Source organism: Nanorana parkeri, unplaced genomic scaffold (assembly GCF_000935625.1).
Source record: "Nanorana parkeri isolate BGI_ZX_2015 unplaced genomic scaffold, ASM93562v1 scaffold1045, whole genome shotgun sequence".
Classification (NCBI taxonomy): domain Eukaryota; kingdom Metazoa; phylum Chordata; class Amphibia; order Anura; family Dicroglossidae; genus Nanorana; species Nanorana parkeri.
Genome location: NW_017307313.1, coordinates 174,743 through 195,998, shown reverse-complemented (window position 1 = coordinate 195,998; position 21,256 = coordinate 174,743). Strand labels below are relative to the sequence as shown.

General features: G+C 40.3%; 1 protein-coding gene across 1 annotated transcript in view; it reads right to left on the bottom strand.

Annotated features, from left to right (window-relative positions):
• CACNA1I (calcium voltage-gated channel subunit alpha1 I) overlaps positions 1-21,256 on the bottom strand; it is a 191,161-nt gene that overhangs the window by 25,015 nt on the left and 144,890 nt on the right. The window contains exons 25-27 of the mRNA XM_018567416.1: positions 11,535-11,651; positions 8,868-8,908; positions 8,066-8,092 (exon numbers count right to left, since the gene is read on the bottom strand). Of these exons, the coding sequence (XP_018422918.1) occupies positions 8,066-8,092; positions 8,868-8,908; positions 11,535-11,651 (185 nt within the window). The remainder of the gene's footprint in view (positions 1-8,065; positions 8,093-8,867; positions 8,909-11,534; positions 11,652-21,256) is intronic.

Sequence of the window (21,256 nt, the reverse complement as noted above, 5' to 3'; positions counted from 1 at the left end):
GCCGAGGAGCTCTGAGGAGCCAAGTTGTACAGCTCCTGGTAGAAATCTCAAACGGTTGGCAATAGCTTTGGAGCAGGCTAAGAGCCCACCATCCCAAGATGCAATCTGAGAAATGAAGGATTGGGCTCTCGCTTCTCTGAGTGCCATCGCTAGTGACCTACCTTGTTTGTTCCCATGTTCGTAGTATGTCCTCTTAGTTCTCATCTGGCGCATCTTGATTTTACCAAACAGAAGATCATTTAATCGGCGACGCAGAGTCCAATGCTTCACTTTAACCGTCACTGCAAGGGATTGCTTGTGTTGTAGTTCCAATTTCCAAATTCGGTCAAGCAAGTTGGAGAGGGATTTGGCTCGAGTCTTTTTCTCACGTGAGATGCCAGGGAGATGAGGACTCCACGGACGTAACACTTATGAGCTTCCCACACTGTAAGCGGAGTGAAATCCAGAGAGCAATTCTGACTAAAGAACAGGGAAAGCTCCTGTTGTACAATGTCTCAGACATTGCTTGACTAAAAAATAGTCAATACGTGAATATGACCTGTGAGCAGACAAGTAAAAGGAATAGTCATGATCTCTGGAGTGCATAAGGTGCCACACATCAACTAAATGGTCGGCGTGGAGGGTTTTCCAAAAGCGTTTCAGAAAGGAGTATGAAAGATGTGAATCTCCCCTAGAGATATCCAACTGAGGATCAAGAGCCACATTGAAGTCGCCTCCTACCACCACTATACCTTCCGCAAAGTTGGCTAGAGAGAGTAGACCCTCCTTCAAGAAAAATAAATTTAGTCAGAGTTAGGGGTATAAATGTTCACAAATATCACCAAGGTGCCAAAGATGTGGCCATTCAAAAATAGGAAATGACTGTTCCCATCCACACTGGTGGAGAGATGTTGCCAGGCAGTATTCCTAGACACTAGGATACTCACCCCATGAGACTTGGCATCAGGAGAAGCACTATGGAATATATGGGGGAATCTGGCATCCAACTATTTTGGGAGGTTGTCCAGACAGAAGTGGGTTTCCTGCAGAAATACCACCTGAAAAGGTTACTTCCACAGATCCCCCAACACTCTCGACCTCTTTTCTGGCAAGTTCAAACCCTTCACGTTCCAGGAAAGTTTTGTGGGTAAGGCCCTCTCACCATCACCCTGCTGCTGAGCCATGGAAAAGAAACACAAAAAGACAAACAGGGAGAAAAAACAGAGGCAGTCAAAAGCCGAAAGATGCTAGAGAAAAGGGGAAGGACGAAAAATATAAGGCAAGAAAGAGAAAAAGAGAAAAAAAAGAAAGACCTATACACGGAACAAGAAACACAAGTACAAACTAAAACAAATCTACCGTCTGCCTTATAGGAAAAGAAGGAGCCTAGATGGGGGAAATGATAAGCAAAGAAGCACGAAGAGATGCTTCCTTGGGCACTTAAATATCAAGAGAAGAGGAGAAGCCCCTCAGTCTAATATTGTTGCGGCGGTTCCTGTTTTCCCCATCATCAACCTTAAGGTGAAGCAGGGCATAGGCTCTGGCCTGAGCTGTCATGGAAGACTCTAGGGATTCCACCCAAGCCGACAGGGCAGAGTGTGAGGATTTGTTTGCCGAGACTGTCGTCCAGGTGAGTAATCCTGCTTCCAACTTCATCAATCTCCCTGCGTAGAGCTCCCTCCACCTGTAGGACCTGAAGATCGAAGTCTTCCTTCATAGCTAGGGATCGAAGCACCGATCCCAGGTCTGCGCCAAGCACTGAGGAGAGATCAGGTGAGATATGTGAGGTCCGAGTCAGGGGTGAAGGCTCAGCATATTCCATTCGAGGAGACCGGACAGGAGAAGACTCATCCTCCAACATCACCGGAGGAGAGGCCGGTTTCACCTGGGGCTCAAGAGGTCCCTGCGGCTGAGCTGACACGTGGGTGCCCTCATGGCTGACCGGCAGCATAGCTGAGGAGGCCCTCCATGAGGGACTGGAGGTCCTGGCTTGAAATAATCTATGAATTGTACGTCGGTTAGGTTGCCCACTTATTCTGGGGGATTTTCTGCCCTCAGACATGAGTTGAGAGTGAGGAAGATTGCAAGTATCAACTGAAAAGGTACCATTGGGCGCAGAGCTCAAAGCACGCACATCCTCACAGCTCCATTGCTCGACCATGACCCTCATCTTTTATATTTTAACCATTTTCTCTTGTAAAAGTAATTCAATTTAATAATATATCTTAGTAAGGACATTACTATAGTCACTTTAAAGCAACACTAAACTCAGGAGTTCAATCTTAAAAAAACATTCAAGTACCTTACCTATTAACAAAAATGTATCTTATTTGTGTATTATTCAGTTGTAGATCCTCAAATAATCTCTGAATTCATGCTGACACTGTCCTTCCTTCTGGTGGGTGGCTACATTTGTTCCCCATGGCCCCTGTGTGTGTTGTAAAGTAGCAACCACCCCAAGCTCACTCCCATGATGGACATCTCACATTTAGTTTAGTTATTTGTTCTGAGATTGTGGTCTATCACAGGAGCAAGATTGGAGTGGTGGATACTTTACAACACAAAAAAGTAGCCACCCTCCAAAGGAAGGAAGTGTCAGTATGGATTCACAGATGATTTGAGGATCTACAGCTGAGTGATACACAAACAAGATACATTTTTTATATTAGTTGAGGTACTTGAATGCATTTTTAAGATTTAACTCCTGAGTGTAGTGTCACTTTAAGACCTATTTTATTTTACATTTTTGTATTCTCTGTCTCTTGATGACATTATTTGTATTGTCATTGTTTTTTTGACATGATTATTTTTAACACTTTTGATGGCCCATCGTTTTTAGCATCATTTGCAATCTAATGCAATTTCATTATTAGTATTTTTACAGCATATAGTATAAACAATCAACATCCTGAATAGAAACAAAAATTATGTTTCTTATCATTTGAAGTTGATTATTTTCTATTTAATACAATTTTGTGTGTGATTTTTACTTCCATTATTGTCATCATCTTCACTGTCCAATTGATGTTACATATAGTTAGTAGTCTATTAACTTTTTTTCAAATGCCAACTCTTTAAAGTATGTGATTTTTATATACTTTACACATGTCCATGAATTTATTAGACTCATACATTATACTTTCTACATTATAAATGTATTAATTCATACATTTTTTAAATTTATACAAATATTTTTTTGCTCTATCTTCACAGCCCTGATGAAAGGGGAATTTTCTGGTGTTTTCTCTGTGACTAAAGGTTTGATCCTAATTCCTATTGTACAAAAAGAACAGAAGGGCTCTGTTTCTGTGAAATCATCCATACAAGCTGGTTTTTGACCTACCATTGTGAGTACCATTGTAATTTTACCTTTGTGTCTTTTAAAATAAAAATAATCTGCACTAGGTTGGGCGTCCTTCTGTTCTTTTTGTATTCCAGTTCTACAGTTCCCCCCGGCTGAAGTGGGGCAGCACACCTAGTAATCTTACACATACAACACTCAATTACCAGGATCCGTTCATAGCGCTTTGACTATACTACACTCGTCTAATTCCTATTGTGATAAATGTATTTCTGGACAATTACTGCTTGGTATGGTGCTCTAAACTGAGATCCCCAGTCCCTGATTGGATAGTGAAGAAGCAGCAAAGTAATTACCCCACTTTTCTGTCACTTTGCTCTCTCTTCCTGACAGCAACATTTTTGTGAACATATACATACTGTAGCACAGCTGACTGGCTTCTTCCGCTTCTTCTTCCCCTCCCAGTCTAAACTTTGTGGTGCAGGGACTGAAAGAGACTCATACCAAGTCAAATTTAGGTACTTCCACAAGTTGCTTAAAAAAAACACTTAATACATAAATTTTGAAAACAGAGAAAAATAAATAAATACTGGTTTACAGCTACATAGTTTAAAAATATAATAAACTAGATGATGTCAGTTCCCCTTTACATAGTAAAATGTTGCTTATGCTGTCATCTTTTGTTGGAGGTTTACTCACACAGCAAATGCCTTACAATTACATAGTTACATAGTATTTGAGGTTGAATAAAGATACAGGTCCATCAAGTCCAACCTCTGTGTGATTGTGCATTTTCCCGATATCAATAATAAACAGATTAAACAGCATGGGGGCCTAGCACAGAATCCTTGGGCACGCCACTCTCCACCATAGACCAATCTGAAAAAGAGCCATTTATCAATACTCTCTGGACACGTTCCTCTTCTCCAGTTCTCTATCCATGTACACACCATTTCATCTATGCCCAAAGATCTCAGCTTGTGTACTAAGTGTTTATGTGGTACTGTCAAAAGCTTTGGCAAAATCCAGATATACCACATCCACCGACTTCCCTCTATCCAGATCTCTACTCGTCTCTCCGTAGAATGTCAGTAGGTTGGTCTGACAAGAACGATCCCTCCTAAATCCATGCTGATTATCACTTCTTATACCATTACCGTGGACAAAATCCACTAAATAGTCCTTTATCATCCCCTCAAATAGTTTGCATACTATTGATGTTAGACTGACTGGTCTATAGTTCCCAGGTTGGCATCTTGAACCTTTTTTGAATATTGGTACTACTGTAGCTATCGCCAGTCACTTGGTACCTTACCAGTCATTATGGAGTCCTTGAAGATGAGGAATAATGGTCTTGCTATAACCTGGCTGAGTTCTTTAAATACCTTGGGGTGCAGGTTATCTGGCCCTAATGATTTATTTGCATTAAGGTTTTCAAGTCTTTGTTGAACCCTGGCTACTGTCAACCATCGCGGGATTTTATGGCCTATTCACATTCTTATCTCCATTAAACCCGTCTTTTTCCTGAGTGTATTTCGAGGAGAAAAATTAATTCAATAATTCAACCTTCTCCCTATCATTTGTGATCTCCCGTTTTCATCATTTATTGGGTGCGACCTGCTCTTTTATTAGAATTTTTTGGGGTTCTTTTTACTGACTGTGGCGATATGCTTTTCATAATCTATTTTATCTGCCCGGATTTCATGTTTACATCTCTTACTGCATTCCTTGTAGCTCTGGATTGCCAATGAGGTATCATGCATGCTTTTTTTTTACAGTAATACTGCTATCTACACCAAGAATGATCCAGTGCCTGATGGTGCATTCTGATTATGTTAAACAGGTAGGTCCTTTCCTTCATCCTAGCACCTAGGTCTCTGAACTCCTGTTTAAGGACACTCCAGTAGGATTCTTAGCATAGACAACAATAGATCAGCATTATACTGTTGGAAGGTTACATGTAGGTTATTGACTTGGGATGGACAGAGCATACTGAAAGCTCTTATAGGCCATTTCCAGGCAAATATTAACCCCTTCCCACCCCCTCTAACCTATCCTGCACATTTTTATTTCTTACATCATGGAGAAATATACTCGCCTAAGTCTGCTGTCTGATTCCCTTGCTGGAGCCATTTCCGGGTGCAGAGCACCGCTAACCTAGTGCCAGAGATGTGCCCATGCTGGCCAATTCCTGACAATCCCATTGTGCTGGCATCACAGCTGCAAACTCCTCTACTGTATCCTGAGAGGACTCTGAGACTTGACAGCCAACATAAAGTGTCCATGTCAGGGACTTGGACAACTGAAGAAGGACCCTCCCTTCTGTAAACAGAAGAAGAAGACTAGGGACTGGAGTAAAAAAAAAACAACCCAGTGATAATCTGCAGTAGCTCCTAGTAACCAGACTATGTTTTTTGTTTTGGTACAAATGGAAGAGTGATTACTGGCTGGCTTCTATCAGTTATGACATGGTCAGAATGGGCTGGCATAGTGAGCACCTGAAAGCTGCTGCAGGTATGTGCAGGCACCTCTAGGTATATGTACTTTATACCTGTAAGCTGCCTTTTTGTTAAAGTGACAGTGCGTCTTTAATAGAGTCCTGGAATAATTTTCACCTGCAGAACAAATTATCTTTGATTTGAAGGGTCGGCACTCCCAATATATATTAAATTTTATGGCTGCCAGTGAGCAATTGAATTGTGTGCACTAGCATCCAGAGGAATATCTAGCTAGATTTCTTTGAATATTTGGTTGTTCCATTGATATTTACAAGCCCTTTGCCTTCTATATTTGTCTCCCTAATTCTACACTCTTGTGATAAGTGATCCTTTTGCACATGTTTTTTGTGCTTCAAACTTTGCACTGTATCCAGCGTTGCAGAGTTGTAATGATTGCATGCCAGTGTTGTGAGAAAGTTTTGTTATACAATAAAAGCTGGTCCTTTTGAATTATTGGAACTCAATTGCGAAATACAAATATCTTCTAGTATAATAAAAAAGTGCACATGGAATATTCATTGTAGGTTAGACCTCATAAGATTAACACTTTAACTCCTTTTCCCACTGTGACCGGTAATTGAGCGAAACACTTTTTTATGTTACTAGCAATTTACTAAGTCATTTTAAATATATTACCAGTAATATTACCATTGTGGAAAATCTCAGATAAGACACGAATATGTAGGAAACTGTAGCAAGGAGTAGGAAAGTGACACTTCAAGAAGGTTTTTGTAATAAATCTGAAGCAGTTTGTGTTGATTTGTGTAAGGAGTAAAAATAATGCACAAAGTGGTGGCACACTTTGCCAATGAAACCTTATACTCATGAAAGTAGAAGCTAAAGTCAATGAAGAAAGAATATTCGCATCGTGCACAAAATAGTTTAGTATTTTTTTTTATTTTTCTAAAAAAAGGTGTGAAGATTGTGTGTCTAAGTGAGACTAACACCGTGAGTGTGAATAAAACTCACTAACACAGCCTAATATAGTTGGAATAAAATTGTTTGCTAGGCTTTTTTTTAAGGGAAGCTCTTTTTTTCTCTAAGGTTTATAACTTTTAACCTGATTCTGTACATTTATTTACTATATGTACAGTATATAATCTTTGTTTTGCAAATCACCATATCATACACGACAAAGGATTCCCAGAGCACTAGCAATCATTTAAAGCAATGAAAACAGCAGTAGTTATCTGCCTTTTGGATTGCTTTTTCTGACAGAAATCTCAGACTGAGCTGCTCAAAGAGTAATAAATTATTGCTCTGACTCATTCACTGGCATGTAAAAAAAAAGCCTGTGCTATAATGCTATGTAAACAACAAACATTTTACAGGTGGACAAAAGACAACATGTAAAAAGAAGCTTAAAGCTCCACCTGTTGGCTAAAAATAAGAATACATAGTTAATATGCAATGTTTCATATTAATATTGGCTAAAAAAATTACATTTGCATTTTATATTTGTATTTTTTAGCCCTAGACATAATGAAATAAAGAAAATACTATATACAAAAAAACTATACATTCTCTTTTTTTTCTAAAACAAACCCCCCCCCCCCAAAAAAAAAAACCACATAACTAATAGTACAGTAGTTGTATTTTTTCTGCAAATTAGTGATAGTGATACTGGAAATTTTGATTTTCCTAATATGCATTTAATATTGTAGAGTTAAAACACAATCCTGTCTATCATCTGCTGTGTGTGTGTATGTAACAATGGGCAAGTTGCTCTCAGCATATGATGTTGTAAGAGGTGATAATACACATTTTTTTACAACCATCACTGCCACCATGTTAGCAAATACCTGCCAGAACTACAAATCATGAGGATCATAGCAAAGCCTGATGGTCCTCTCCCACTTCCTAGTTTGGAGAGGTGGGTTTAAAGGAGAACTATGAGGTGAGTGAAAATCACTCTAGTTCGAGCCGACGTGACAATGAAACTGTCACACGTCGAGTCAATAGATCGGGAAGTGAGCGAACGTATACCGTCGCTCGCTCACTTCACGATCATCTCCCTGCAGAGAGCGGTGACTGCCAGTCACCACTCCTCGTGGGGAATTCTCCTCGATCCTCCAGCGCTGACTGGAGGAATGGACGGGCGGAGGTGGGTACAGCTGGCTCTGCCTCTAGATAGGCAGAGCCAGTTGTCATTCACACAGCTGGGTGGTTCTCAACAGCATTGTCAGGATCTGTCCCGGCTGTGTTGGTCTCAGTATACCGCGAGTTGTAGCTCGCGATATACTGAGTTTTGGGTCACGGGAGGATGCTAGTATATGTCCTCCCGTGGCCCTTAAGAGAACTATGGGGAAAAACACTTACCCCATAGTTCTCTTTTAAGCTGTGTACAAAGTTTGACAAATGCCATTTGGAGAAAGATTGCCCTGGAGAGAGTGAGAGAATGCCATGGAAAAATTAAGTGACTGCTTTTAGTGTGACACACTGCCTTGAAGAGGCTGGCATGGAGAGTAGGGATGTTCAGATACCAAGTACCATACTTGGTACAACTACATGTACTGATACTTTTTCAGCTCCAAGACTAGACTAGAGAAAAACTCAAAAGTTAGGAGGCAGCTGTCATTTTTAAGGAGCATTGGCTACAGGCCGCCTGTGATTTGTGTATCTCTGTTTTTTCCAGACCGAGTATAAGTACTGATACTTGTCCAAGTACTTACAGATACCAATTACTGATACATTTTTGTTTAGTGTCATGTGACAGTTTTTCTAAAATAATGCAGACTAATGGTTTCTGGATGGTGGTGGAACACCAGGGCCCAGTCGCAGCTGCAACCACTGCAACCCTGGTAGTTCTCGTAAAAATGGCAAGTATCGGCACTGGTATCTGAACATCCCTAGTGGAGAGAGAAACAAACTGGCCTGAAGAAAGAAATTGGCTAGCTCATGTGATGTAAAGAGCTTTGAGTGGACTCTTACTGTTTTATTCCCAGCTATATTGGACTCCATAAACCCAATCAGGGAACCTGTGATGTAATTTTTTTGGGGACTGTATCTCTGTAGTTGGTCTAGCTTGAGAAACAGCCCTAGTACAATATCCACTGCAGACTTAAGATTTTTAAAGCAGTGCCATCCACTTCTCACCCCACACACCATGCTCTGGTGGGTCCCTCCCTAGCTGCTTTGGCTGTAGCAGTGCCATCCACTACCCACCCCACACACCATGCTCTGGTGGGTCCCGCCAAGGCTGCTTTGGTTGTAGCCATGCTCTTGTCAGTATGGCAAAAAGTGAAAATGTGATAATAAAACATTGTACTTACTAGAGTATAATTCTACAAAGAGCAGCAAATAAAATTATAACTGAAATAAAAAGCACTAAGGCCCCTTTGAGACGGGCTGATCAGGAGAGGATCCGTGCATGGATCCTCTTCTAATCAGAGCAGTATGGAGCAGATGTTACCATTGTGACATCCATGTCCGTATAGTTTTTTCCTCCATCTTGGGATGGAGGAAAAAACTACAATTACAGGACCGCATTTCTGTCTATTGGGAATCAGATGTATATGTGTCCATTTACATCAGGTTACCACCAATCCGGCATGATGCGAACCAGCAAGATGGAACACTGTTCCGTATGTTTTTCCGGACCTGGCCAGAGTTGGGGGTAACCGGGTGTAAACGGATGCCCGTCCATTTACACACGCAGCCCATAGACTTACATTGGGCATCCGATCGGGTCCGCTTAAAAAAATGACAGGCAGACCTGATTGGACCACCCTTGTGAAAGGGGCCTTACTGTGACTACCTTCTGTAAAAGCACTGAGCCAAACTGGTGTTTATATATGTATGATGACAACAATGAGCAAAAATAAAAACATTGTGACTAGCAATGAGGAATGTTTTGAGCAGCACACTAATGTATTAAGGTCCATAGATGGTGAGTTGAAATTAGCAGCATGAATAGCGGTGACTACTCTGAGCAGTACTCCAGCACCAGAGTTCCTTTCGGTTACAAATGCACCTAGAGATGCATGAACATGTGCCTCTACATATAGCAGGGGTGTTCCTCATGACACAATATCCAGTTGGTTGTGTGACAGGTTGGGATTTTAAAGGGAAGGTTAAGAGGGATGCAAAGCCCAAAAAATATTACACTGGTGCTAAAATACAAGACAAACGTTTGCAAATATCTATTTGGATAGTTATTTTCTATTAGAGGGGTGCAAAAAACTTGGCCGAAACATAGGCTTAAAAACTACCAGAGATCTAGAGGCTCCATATACTTCTAATGTAACACTTTGTGCATTTTCAAGATGTAGTTTTTACTAGTGTACACATTTTTAGGTACCAGAATAATAAAGGCAGTCAATTGTACAATAGTGACCAATGTGACTAAAGTTATCTTTAGAGTCTGAGTCAGTATGTAAAGATAACACTTTTTCTAATGCATATAATCTTCCATTTGCACTTTCTAATGAAATTCACATAAGACAGAGCTAAGTGAACCAGTTTATGTAAATGCAGACTTGCCCAGGATTAAGCCCACTCAACAGGTTATGAAATGTTAGGGGAATGCCAATAAAAAAGCATATGTGTTCATTAATGTTTTATGTGCCGTCCTATGATAATCTCCTGGTGTGTGGAGCAGAAATGGCTTTAGTGATAGAATACAGAAGACTGCTGTGGCTAGTTCACTGGCAGGTTGCAGGGAAAAGGAGGAAAGTGCGGGGGAGGGCACTGGACAAGAACATGTTAAAATATTGAATAGATGAATGGGATGGTTGTAAAATTAATGGTTGGGCCTCCATTTAGCTTTAAGGGGATTACATCTGTAAAAGAAAAGTGAACATGATCATACAACATTAGATTAATTTAATTCATTTAATGTGTTTAAAATTTGTTTAAACTCACAGGCGTTGATGGTAGAACCCATGACCCACTTTATGCTTTTCTTCATCTACTGACTGCCTCAAACTTGTATTTTAAAGGGAACACACATAATCTAGAGGATTCTAGAGGCAATACAGCCTACAAAAGTTTAAGGATTCAGTAAACAAAGAAATAAGTGGACCCTACTTATTACATTCTGACCCAACCTTTCACCTGCAGCACCTAGGCTAGAGCAACATCACAGTTCACAGTCCTTTCAGCAAGTTTCTGAGAAAGTTGAGGATACCGAATCTCAAGGGAAGGCACTCCTGCAGGAATGTCTTCTCACAAGATTTGGGATCCTTATTACCAAAACCTCACCAGGAGGACTGTGAGGCCCCACTCGTACCATAGTGTTGTGCCAAAGGCACCAGAAACCATTCTGTTGCAATACAGTGCAATGTTATGGTGTGAACGGGCCCTGATGTCACTCTCTCAAGTATGGAACCAGGGTATAAAGTAAAACATGTTTTTATAACTTTTCTACACGGGTGTTTTTTCAGCTTTAATGCAGCAATTATACATGTGGAGCTGGGCTGCAATGTAATAAGTGGGCCGTGCATTATAGTGCAAGGTCTGATTTGTATTGATCACAATACAGTTGAATATGTTACTATAGTTACAGTATATTATAATATAGTATATTATAACATAAAATCATAATATAGTATATTATTATATATTTTATATAGAAGCACTTTTCCAAGACCATGCAATTTATAATTACCGTAAAGCCATAAAATGAAAAGACACAGAGGGATGCTTTTATCTAGATTGTTTCCATAGGCCTATCCAGGGTAATCGCTGGGGGAGAAGGGCAATTAAAATCTATACTACTTTGAATTCCATTTACATACAAAATATGCTTTTTTTACCTTCATCTCCTTTAACTGACTTGTGACACCTTGATCTTCTGAACTGAGATCATCTGTCAGTACTGAAGAGGACTTGTCAGAGGTTAAAGAAAAGGCCTCCATTTCTGCCAGCTGGACCTAAGCAAAATCATTATTAGTGATACGGATTTGTGAGTTAACCCGTTCAAACATTGTATTTGTTGTGTCCTGCTTAGCATACAATCTCTGATTACAGAATTAAGCTTCTGAAAGCTTTAGTTAAATCACTTCTGACTGTTATGTCTACGGGAGAGCAGGTATTTTATTCTAATACAATATGCTAATCCCGCAGTGCACAAAGTCAATACATTTAATAAGCAATGCACAAAAGCCAACGGTGTTTGTAGATAAACCTATTGTGATACCCGCAGGATGGTTCATCTCCAGGAGAGAACAGTGGCTTAGCACGGTTAGCAACTAAGAGCAGAATCAATCAATACACATTGCAGCTACGTTAATTGGCAATTACACCAACACTTTACACATTGCTGTTGTGTTTTTTTTAATGGACATCATTCATCAAACAGTGGTAATATACTACAAGATGACAAACCTAAATGTGGATAATTAGAATTTTAACATCACCTTGCAACAGTCTGTATGTTAGGCCAAATTAATGCTGCAAATTAATTAAATAGGCTTGGCTTTTAATTCCTGTGTAAATACAATACAACATCTCATATTATTGGCTAGATACTGAAATGTTAATTCTGTGTAATGTAATTTTTTTATGCAGGGCTTGAGATAAAAAAAAAATAATGCTCCTCGTGGGAAACTGTTCATTTTTAATATAATTCCTAGTCCAAAATTTCACCCAAGCACAGAAAATTTTCCAAATGTCATTCCAGCAGGAGACAGCTGTGTAAGTGGGAATCCCATGGGTTTTGCTGTCCGGATAAAAATTAGATATTTAATTTGTAAAAATGGATAGCTTATCTTTAAAAATTGTCAAACATATAGCTGACATGAATAAACTATTAAGGTTGGAAGATTAATTAATATACCAATAAATGTATCTAGATGTATTTACTTTAAGTGCTGTAAAGGTACACAAAAGGGCCACTTTATAAGCATATTAAAATGTGTTCTCTAGTTTGTTATTAACACGTGTGGGTGTATCCAAATCATCCACATTTTGTGTGGCCACCCTAATAAAATAGGCTGCACATGCCTGTGGTAGTATATTAATAAAAACAGAAGGAGACTAAAGGACTCATTAGAGAGGAAAGAGCTGTGTCCTCCAATGAACTACTAGAGAAACAGTGAGTACAAAAAAATCCTATTTTCCCAGCATTCACTGGAGGACACAGAAATAAACCTTTTAACATGTGGGATGTTCAAAAGCATTTTCAAAAAATTAAGGGCAGGCAAGGGTGCAAAAAAGGCAGTTACTCCCTGGTGACAAATAACACTGCTGTCTGCAAAGTTAGCATCCACTGATGAATACACATCTGCCCTGTAGAATTGAATATAGGTGTGGATGGAAGACCAGACAGCAGTCTTACTGACCTGGGAAGGAGAAGCCTGGTGATAAAGGCCCAATAAGTGCTCAAGTCACCATTAAAGTAGAATGAGCGGCAATAGGGAACTTTAAGCACTTGTCCCTTCAGGAAATATGCCTGAGAAATAATCCCCAAATTCATCTGGTTATAGCCTTACTGGATGCCACAGAACCCCTCCAGAAAGACTAAGAGAATTGGTTCTTGGTTCTTCAAAGGGGGCCTTTGAAGAACCAAGTAGAGACCCCATAGAGAAAGTTGTGACTTGACAAGAGGGTTTAGTATTATCCTGCATACAAATATGAAGAAAGGAGTGGGCATAGGACTGCTAAGTCTAATATCTGAGCCTCAAAGACCAGTTCTGGGAACTCTTGCCCACACTGCATGACTTAAATGCTAATTTGGCTAGGGAGGGACAAGTACTTATACTTGCTTTATTCATCGCTCCTCACAGGTTTTTTCCTCCGCTTCACTTTGTTGCCCAGCCAGTCTCAGCTCCCCAATGTTATCACATTCAATGCAAGACCAGCAGTCGTGTATTGTATGAGAGAACCGCAAGGGCCTGCCCACAACCCAAGGCATTGAACAGTGGACAAGAGTGCTGGCTGCTGGGGGAGAGAGGAATAGGGTAAGTATGTGTTTTTTCCTTTCATCTTCTAGCTAAACCAGCATTTAACCAGTGGGGGAAGAGGAATCTGTCAACTCCTGTATTGTCTGTCGAGAGCTGACACTGAAATGTGTTGAAATGTGCTCCATTTTTCTAACTGTCTCCAAGTATTTTGTGCCAACTTGCTGAATGTACACTTTCGCAGTAGCATTTTCAGGCTGTTTTTTCAATGATTAACCCTTTAAAACAGTGGGTCTGGTGCAGCAGAGAAAGCCCTATGGCTCTTAATTTCAACAGGTTGATCTGCAGTCTTTCCAGCCACAGAGGCTCCTCTCTGTGGTAAGGATTCTATAGTGGTGATGCAGGAAGCACTTGCTCAGGGTCAATATCAGTGATTGCAGCCACCACAACAGGTCTGAGAGAGAGTTCACTGTCCATGGAAAGTGGGGTATCCATGGAAAGTAGCTGTCTTATCTAAACAATATCGCCAGTTAAAGGGTTCTGGTGTAAAATTGGGCAAATAACTGCCTCAAAAAATTAGTCCATGACCCCCAGAACCCTGCATAGAGAGTTGCTTGCTTGTGTTGAATAAACTTTTGCCAATCCAGTATCCAGGGTGAAACCTAAGCCAGGCATAGCATTGAGTGCAGTGAGACCTTCTGTAGGTTTAGGTTTGAGCCAAAATCTTTCAGAGTTCATAAGGTAATTTACAAGCTGGTCCCCAGCTTTGTAGCTGTAGAAGCCCTGATGACCAAGTAATTAAGATAAGCCATCAACAACATGCCCCTGGTTCTTAACAACGCTAGGATTGGTGCAAGTCTTTGATGAAATCTCAAGGAGCAGTAGTTAGCGCTAAGGAAGAGGCATGAATTAGTAAATTAGACGTTGTAGTCCCCTACTGCAAGGGACTTAAAATGCCAATGGGAATGGTGAAAAGGTTAGAATAAAACCAACTTAATCATTCTTGAAATGCAAAGCCCACAATTACTCCCTGCAATGCAGGCCCCTGTATGGCTTAGAACAAGGTCACAGCACACTGGGGGAAAAAAGAGTAATTTGAACTTTAAAAAAACTGCTTTAGGGGAAAGATTATTTCAATTTTGCATGCAATAGATACCACCAATCACAGTCCACAATGGTCAGCAAACATACCCGCACCCTGTTGTTGGCAGGTGGGATCAAACTTCTATGCAGTGGATCCAGAAGTGAGACAAAAAGTATTTCTTTTAGAAAGAGTAGACTTGATAAGCCAATCAGCCTTTCAACCAAAGCTTTTAGCCAAGTCATCAAATTGTTGAAAAAGTAAAGAGAAAGTTGACAAACATGACTAACCCTTCCCCATTCTGTCCAAGTGTTTTCCCTGCTATGCATCACTCCTGTAATCTGAAAGGCGAGATGATCAAGGGACGAGTGTTTTGTACTTGTTAGTGGGTCATGTTTCAGGGTCTGACCATCATTGCATTATTGCTGACGATGCATGTTTGCAAAGCCAAGTTAGAATTTACAAATGCCGCTGACATTTTATTTCATTTGGCTGCTGATGTCTTTTTCCTCATGAACTTGCCTCTTTAGCACTGAGATGTTCAACTCTGGTACTTCAACTCTGGTATAAAGGGTAGTAGCTCTGTGTTTGTCTGCAGTATAACACGTCTTTTTCAGTGCAGGTAAGCACAGGGACAGGTCAGAAATTAAGTAGTATTTGTTTAGTTTGTTCAAATCACTTTGCTGCATTGCAGTGCAGGGAAAACAGTGAAGTTCCTGCCTTATTTATTTATTGCACAGCAACATACATTAAGGAGGCCCGTAAAAAATAATGGTCGTGCATGATCTCAAAAACTGTGTTGGCGCATGTAAAAAATGCAAACAAAGAGAGAACTACTTTATTCACATAGAAAAGACAGTCCTAATACTGGCCATACACACACAAAACAATGTTTTGGCAGTTTCAAAACTTTCAGCCAGCGTGAAATTGCAAAAACTGCCACACATATCAAAGCAACCTGTCAACAACAGTTTGGATTTTAGTTTGATTGTTTCAATAGAAGCAGGCAGGCTTGGAACAGCAGACGGAGGCGTCTGTGTAAGGCCTACATTACAGGGGTTTGGAAAGGCAAAAGGGGTCCTACGAGGGTTAATTTGTCGCTAGGGAGGTTACGATGGGACACTTAAATGATTGATCAGAGGTGCAGAGAGGAGGAGTGTAGGTGGATCTCTGAGGAAAGTTCCAAATGCAGACGGAGTCAGCAGGGTGGAAGCAGCGCCCCACCCTCCTGCACTCTTTGTCTTGTGGTATTTGCTTTTGTTCTATATTTTGCATTGTCTGACTGAATTTTGTTTCGTTCTATTGTTAATGTCGCTGCAATGGGCAGGGTATTGGGGTCCTTGAGGAGCAATCTATGCAGTTGATGTTTAATTAAGAGCGGGGAGCTGTCTCACGTATGGCATCCCTTTTGTTTATGGGTCAGATCGTTAGTCATCTAGTGTCTGCTGTTATACTGCAAAGTCCCTGAGGCGGTGTGGTGCGGCTGGTATGGGTTGGTTAATTGCGGGATGGCCTTCAAGGACCTCAGTTCCCGTTGTCAGTTATTTTTGTAAGGATTTCTTATATGGCTTTATACTTAATAAATTGGCTGCTGTGGCCACTAAAATTCAATACCAGTGTTGTGTCAGTTAATTAGAAGGGGGATTGATATGGAAGTCTTAAAGTGCCTATACCACTTACAACCATCGCACGACTTTCGTTGTGCAATGGTTGTAAGGTAATTAAAACCTTGTACGATCTGCCCATCTTGGACAGGCAGATCGTACTTGCGATCATTGCAAGCCCTCCCTGCTAAGGGCAGGGCTTCCATTGATTCTAATGCTGAGCAGGCAGTGTGTGCTTGCACACACCAGCCCGTTCGGCATTTGTCTTCCGAGCACGCCACTAACCCGCCGAAATTCTTACGATTTTTGGCAGGTTTTCCAGCGTGCTCGGAAGGCAATAGACGTGCGACCGTACAGTAGAAGCGGTCGCACGCCTTCCATACACCTGCCGATAATCGTACGATCGCGGGATCGCGACAACTGACACAAGTGATAACAGATGTTTTATATAAGTGATTCTACTGCTTTGCCACTAGTAACAGAATTGTCTGTCTGCTTAAGAGCCCATTCCCACCAATGTGCTGATGTAATGCGCGTTACATGTGTTTGTGTGCTTCAGTAAATGGCACCCCAATACTTCTGTTTTGTAGAGGCCACAAAACATATCAACACACTACTATGCATTGTGGTGCTCTGCTCTAGAGCAAATGCTGCAGTTTGGATACGAGGTCCATTGTGATGTGTAAACCAGCTCATTCATTGAATAAACAGCCTTAGCATAACGTGTTAACACACGTGAGTTAAATGCGCCACAACTGACCACCCTATTGTAAAGGGGCCCTGAAAGTTTCGGATGGTCTCACAGACACTGAGACAATGTTATTCTCTTACATGAGTTACTAATACATGTAGCTGTGATTTTACTTGCTAGTGGAGAAAAAAACTGTTATGTTAGCCATAATACTATGGCCACCTTATTAAGGGCTTGTTCACACATGCACGTTTTGGTAACTAGACCTGTTATGTTAGCCATAACATTATGGCCCTTTATTATTAAGGGCTTGTTCACAAATGCACATTTTGGTAACTAGAACTGTTATGTTAGCCATAACACTATGGCTGCTTTATTATTAAGGGCTTGTTCACACATGCACGTTTTGGCAACACACCATACCTGTGTTGGTGTTTGTCCCATTCATTTTGTATTGCACTGCATCACATTATATGGCACAACACACAATATGCATTGAGGTGTGCTGCAAAATAATGCTGCATATGCACAATTTTTTATTTTGATCAACTTCCCAGTGCTGGATGTCTCTGGCATCAACAATTTTTCACTGATCTGATGTTGAAGAAGGCAAATCAGAAAAGTCATAATTCATGATCTGCATATTTATTCTAGGCCGGGGACCTGAACAATTCAAAAAACATTTGATCTTTGGATTAGTATGACACCTAGGAATCTAGCAGCCTTCATATTCCCTCAGTACAGGTGCCTTTAACTCCTTCCCACCCATAATGTGTATATAAACATTGCCCAGCATGATGCATCGGTGATAGGTTTATAAGTGTTCCCATTTGAGAGCCAGCAGCTAAAAATTAATGCAACTGCTGGCACTCAATCCTAGCTGTCAATGACAGCTCTAGTCCCCATTTATGCTTGGGAAACCATTTAGAGTGGTTCCCGAGCATGTTATCACTATGTCAGCTATGGCATAGTGATCACATGTAGTCTGGAGGCATCAATTCAAAAAATGAAAGAGTTCATCCTGCAAATGAACACTTCAATGCTTCAATGTTCATTTGTAGTGCCATATGTACAATGCTGTTATTATCAGATCACATCTGAGAAAATTATAAATGAATTAAAAAATAAAACATAAATTTAAATGTTTTAAAATGTTTTATTAATTTGTCACCTTGTAATATAATGGGCAGAGGTTATATTAAAAGAGTGTACGAAATAAAAGCTGTATATGTCCTTTGAAAATTAAAAAAATATCAGTCATTGCCGAGTTAACTGATAAATACTGTTGATGCTAAATTTGACCTGGGCATCTATGCATGAAGCACCTCTGGGCATAAACTTGTTAAATAAACTCCAAGCAGTCTAGTGGTTTTCCATTTTATCAGCCATTTTTAGGTAGGCTAGGAATATTCATATACAATATGTATATTGTATATTAAGAGAAAAGGTTACACATTTTGCATAATTTGCTTTTGAACTTGACATAAAAAAAAACAAAAAATGAGTCATTGTCCTATGTCCTCCACTGCCTCTAGGTCTATTGTTTTGGAAAAGAGATTACTTGTAAAACAAGCCTGGACAGCCTGCACATTTAGGTAATTAATCTCTAAAGAGTTATGTACACCCACATGCAAAATGAATGATAAGTAGAAAAACCTGCCTAACATAGCAGTCTTAACAAGGGAAAAGCAACTTGGATGTTCATTGTTGTGTTAATTAACAAACTTTGATGTTACATAGGTTAGCAGCTGATGCCATCTTCTTTACCACTGCCATTGTATCTGGGAATGGAATCAGGTAAGACAGCAATCCTTCCCTCAATGCTCAATTCTTTACATATGCCATCGATACATTATGGGCTTCATTCAGACAGTGTGCATCCAAGTGTGGACACCCGGACCCGCACAGATGTGCAAGTTCGGGTGCGTGGATGACAGCATACAGCCATGTCCTCCCATAGGATACCTAGGAAGAGCAACATGCTAGTGTCTTGTTCCCACCCTACGCTGCAGTTTCAATGTTGGGTGCAATTACTCTTGCTTGTTGATTTATTGCGCTCTGCGCACCCGACAATTTATCTTACATAATTCAGCATCATTCCTACTGTTTGGTGGAACCTTTTGTGCATTCTCTCGCTGGAAAAAGAGAGAGTGCATAAAAAGAGAAAAATTGTATGTATCTGGCATCATTCTAAAGCTGAATTCCAAAGTTTCAGTTTTATATCATATACCTAATTATCCTCATTTTGGATGCAGGCATTTTGTAGACTAAAAAAATACATTGATTTCAAACTTTGGTAACTGAGGCTTTCTATTAAACAATAGGCAATTATTTTTTAATAAATCTTAACATTACTACGATCTTAATGTTACGGGATGTATTTTACGGCATTACCTATATGTCCAAAATGGCTGCCCTGAAAAATGTAACTCCACTTTCAGGTAAACAGTGATATTAACAGCTTTGGATATAGCTTTTTTTTAAATGACTTTTCATTTTTTAGAAGTATACAGTGTGTCCACTGGACATCTTATTGCTGTTTGCTTTGAGGTATTTGTAGAAACCTAGCTGCATACATTTTTCTAGTCAATGTTTTTATGGAGAGTATTTAGTACTAGGGATGCACAAATATATTGGCCACTGAAACATATCGTCTGAAAATGGCATTTTTGGCCGAAAGTGCAATCTTCGGACTATATGTTTCGGCGGCCAATATAGGCCGAAATAGTGGTGCATCTCTGGTTTCTTTCCTCCCCGATGCTCTGTGTCCCAGCGAGGAGGAGAGAAACTGTCACAGGAGGCCGAGCACTGCGGGAGATGAGCGCTGTGAGCAGCCGACTCTCTCCTCCCCACATCGCTCAGCCTCCTGTCACAGATCAGGAGAGCGACGATGTGGGCGGAGACAACCATTGCTGTCACAGGAGGCTGAGCTCTCCTCCCCCGCACCGCTCATTCAGCCTTCTGTGACAGCGTGTCAGGAAGCAGAGAGCGGTACAAACACTCAGTTCCAGCCGAAGGATCGGCCGAAGCTACGGCCAGATCCTTCGGCAGCTTTGTGAATGGACCCCATAGTATGTTTACTGTGTCCCCAATTATGAATGCATGGGAGTGATCTACATCACTTCCTGTTCATTCATGATTGTGGATATGGTAAACACACTGGGGGGAATTTATCAAAGCAATTACGAGTGTTTGAACTTGCACGGAAATAATTTGCACCAGATTTATCAAGCTAGTATAATGTTGTTGATAAATTAGGTTTAATAGACTCCAAGAAAGAAGACTTCCAACTTCAGGCAAAAAGCTTAACTATCGCAACTTGAAGAAGTGGTCATGGGGACTTCTTAAGTTGTGAGTGTTTTCTTAGGTGATGCTCCAGTTTCAGACAACACAGAACAAGTTAAATCTGAAACTGAATAAAAAACATTTTCGGTTTTGGCCTGATATTTTATTTCTTTTCGGTTTTGACATTTTCATTTCGGCACAGCTCTATTTAGTACAGTTTCTCAGAACAAGCAAAATCTGAATACTTACCATTTAGAAAAAATATATGTTAAACGAAACATATACTGAGTGAAATAGGAGGGCTGCTATTATTGACCTTCTTCTGAAAATGCAGGCTGCCTGGCTGTCAGTACATTCAATATTTTGTGAGTCACTGACAAGGAATAAGCATAAAGCAGAGTGCGCAATCAATATCTGCATGCTTCTTACTGGTCAATGACTATTATCATCCAAAGCAATGAGATAAACAGGACAGCCAGAGAAGTAGCATTTTCAGAAGGGAGAGCCCGCAATGGCCAGATGTGTATTTCACCCAGCATAAGTTCCATTCACACGCCTGCACACAAATAAAATAACTTAAATAAATAATTAAACAATATTTACAAATCACTATACTTTGGCTTGCAATACAAATTTTGGAAAAATGGTGGGACTTTTTATGTGGTCTACATGTCACTTGTTCATTGATATGAGCAAAAGAACAGCTTCAGTCATGATATTGAGTATCACTAATGTACTTTGTCAGGTAACTTGAAGAGGTAAATGAGGTAATCCACGCAAATCTTATTTTGATAAGATTTTTTCTTGTTACACAAGCTGTGTACAATCTGGACAGCCAAGCAGAGATAAAATATGCTTTTGCATAAAGACCAGATGGGAGAAGGACTGCATTTTCAGACCAAATCTCTTTGCAGCAATAGCATGATGCCATTATGTTCATCACGCTGCCCATAACAGCAACTCTCTGCATGCTATT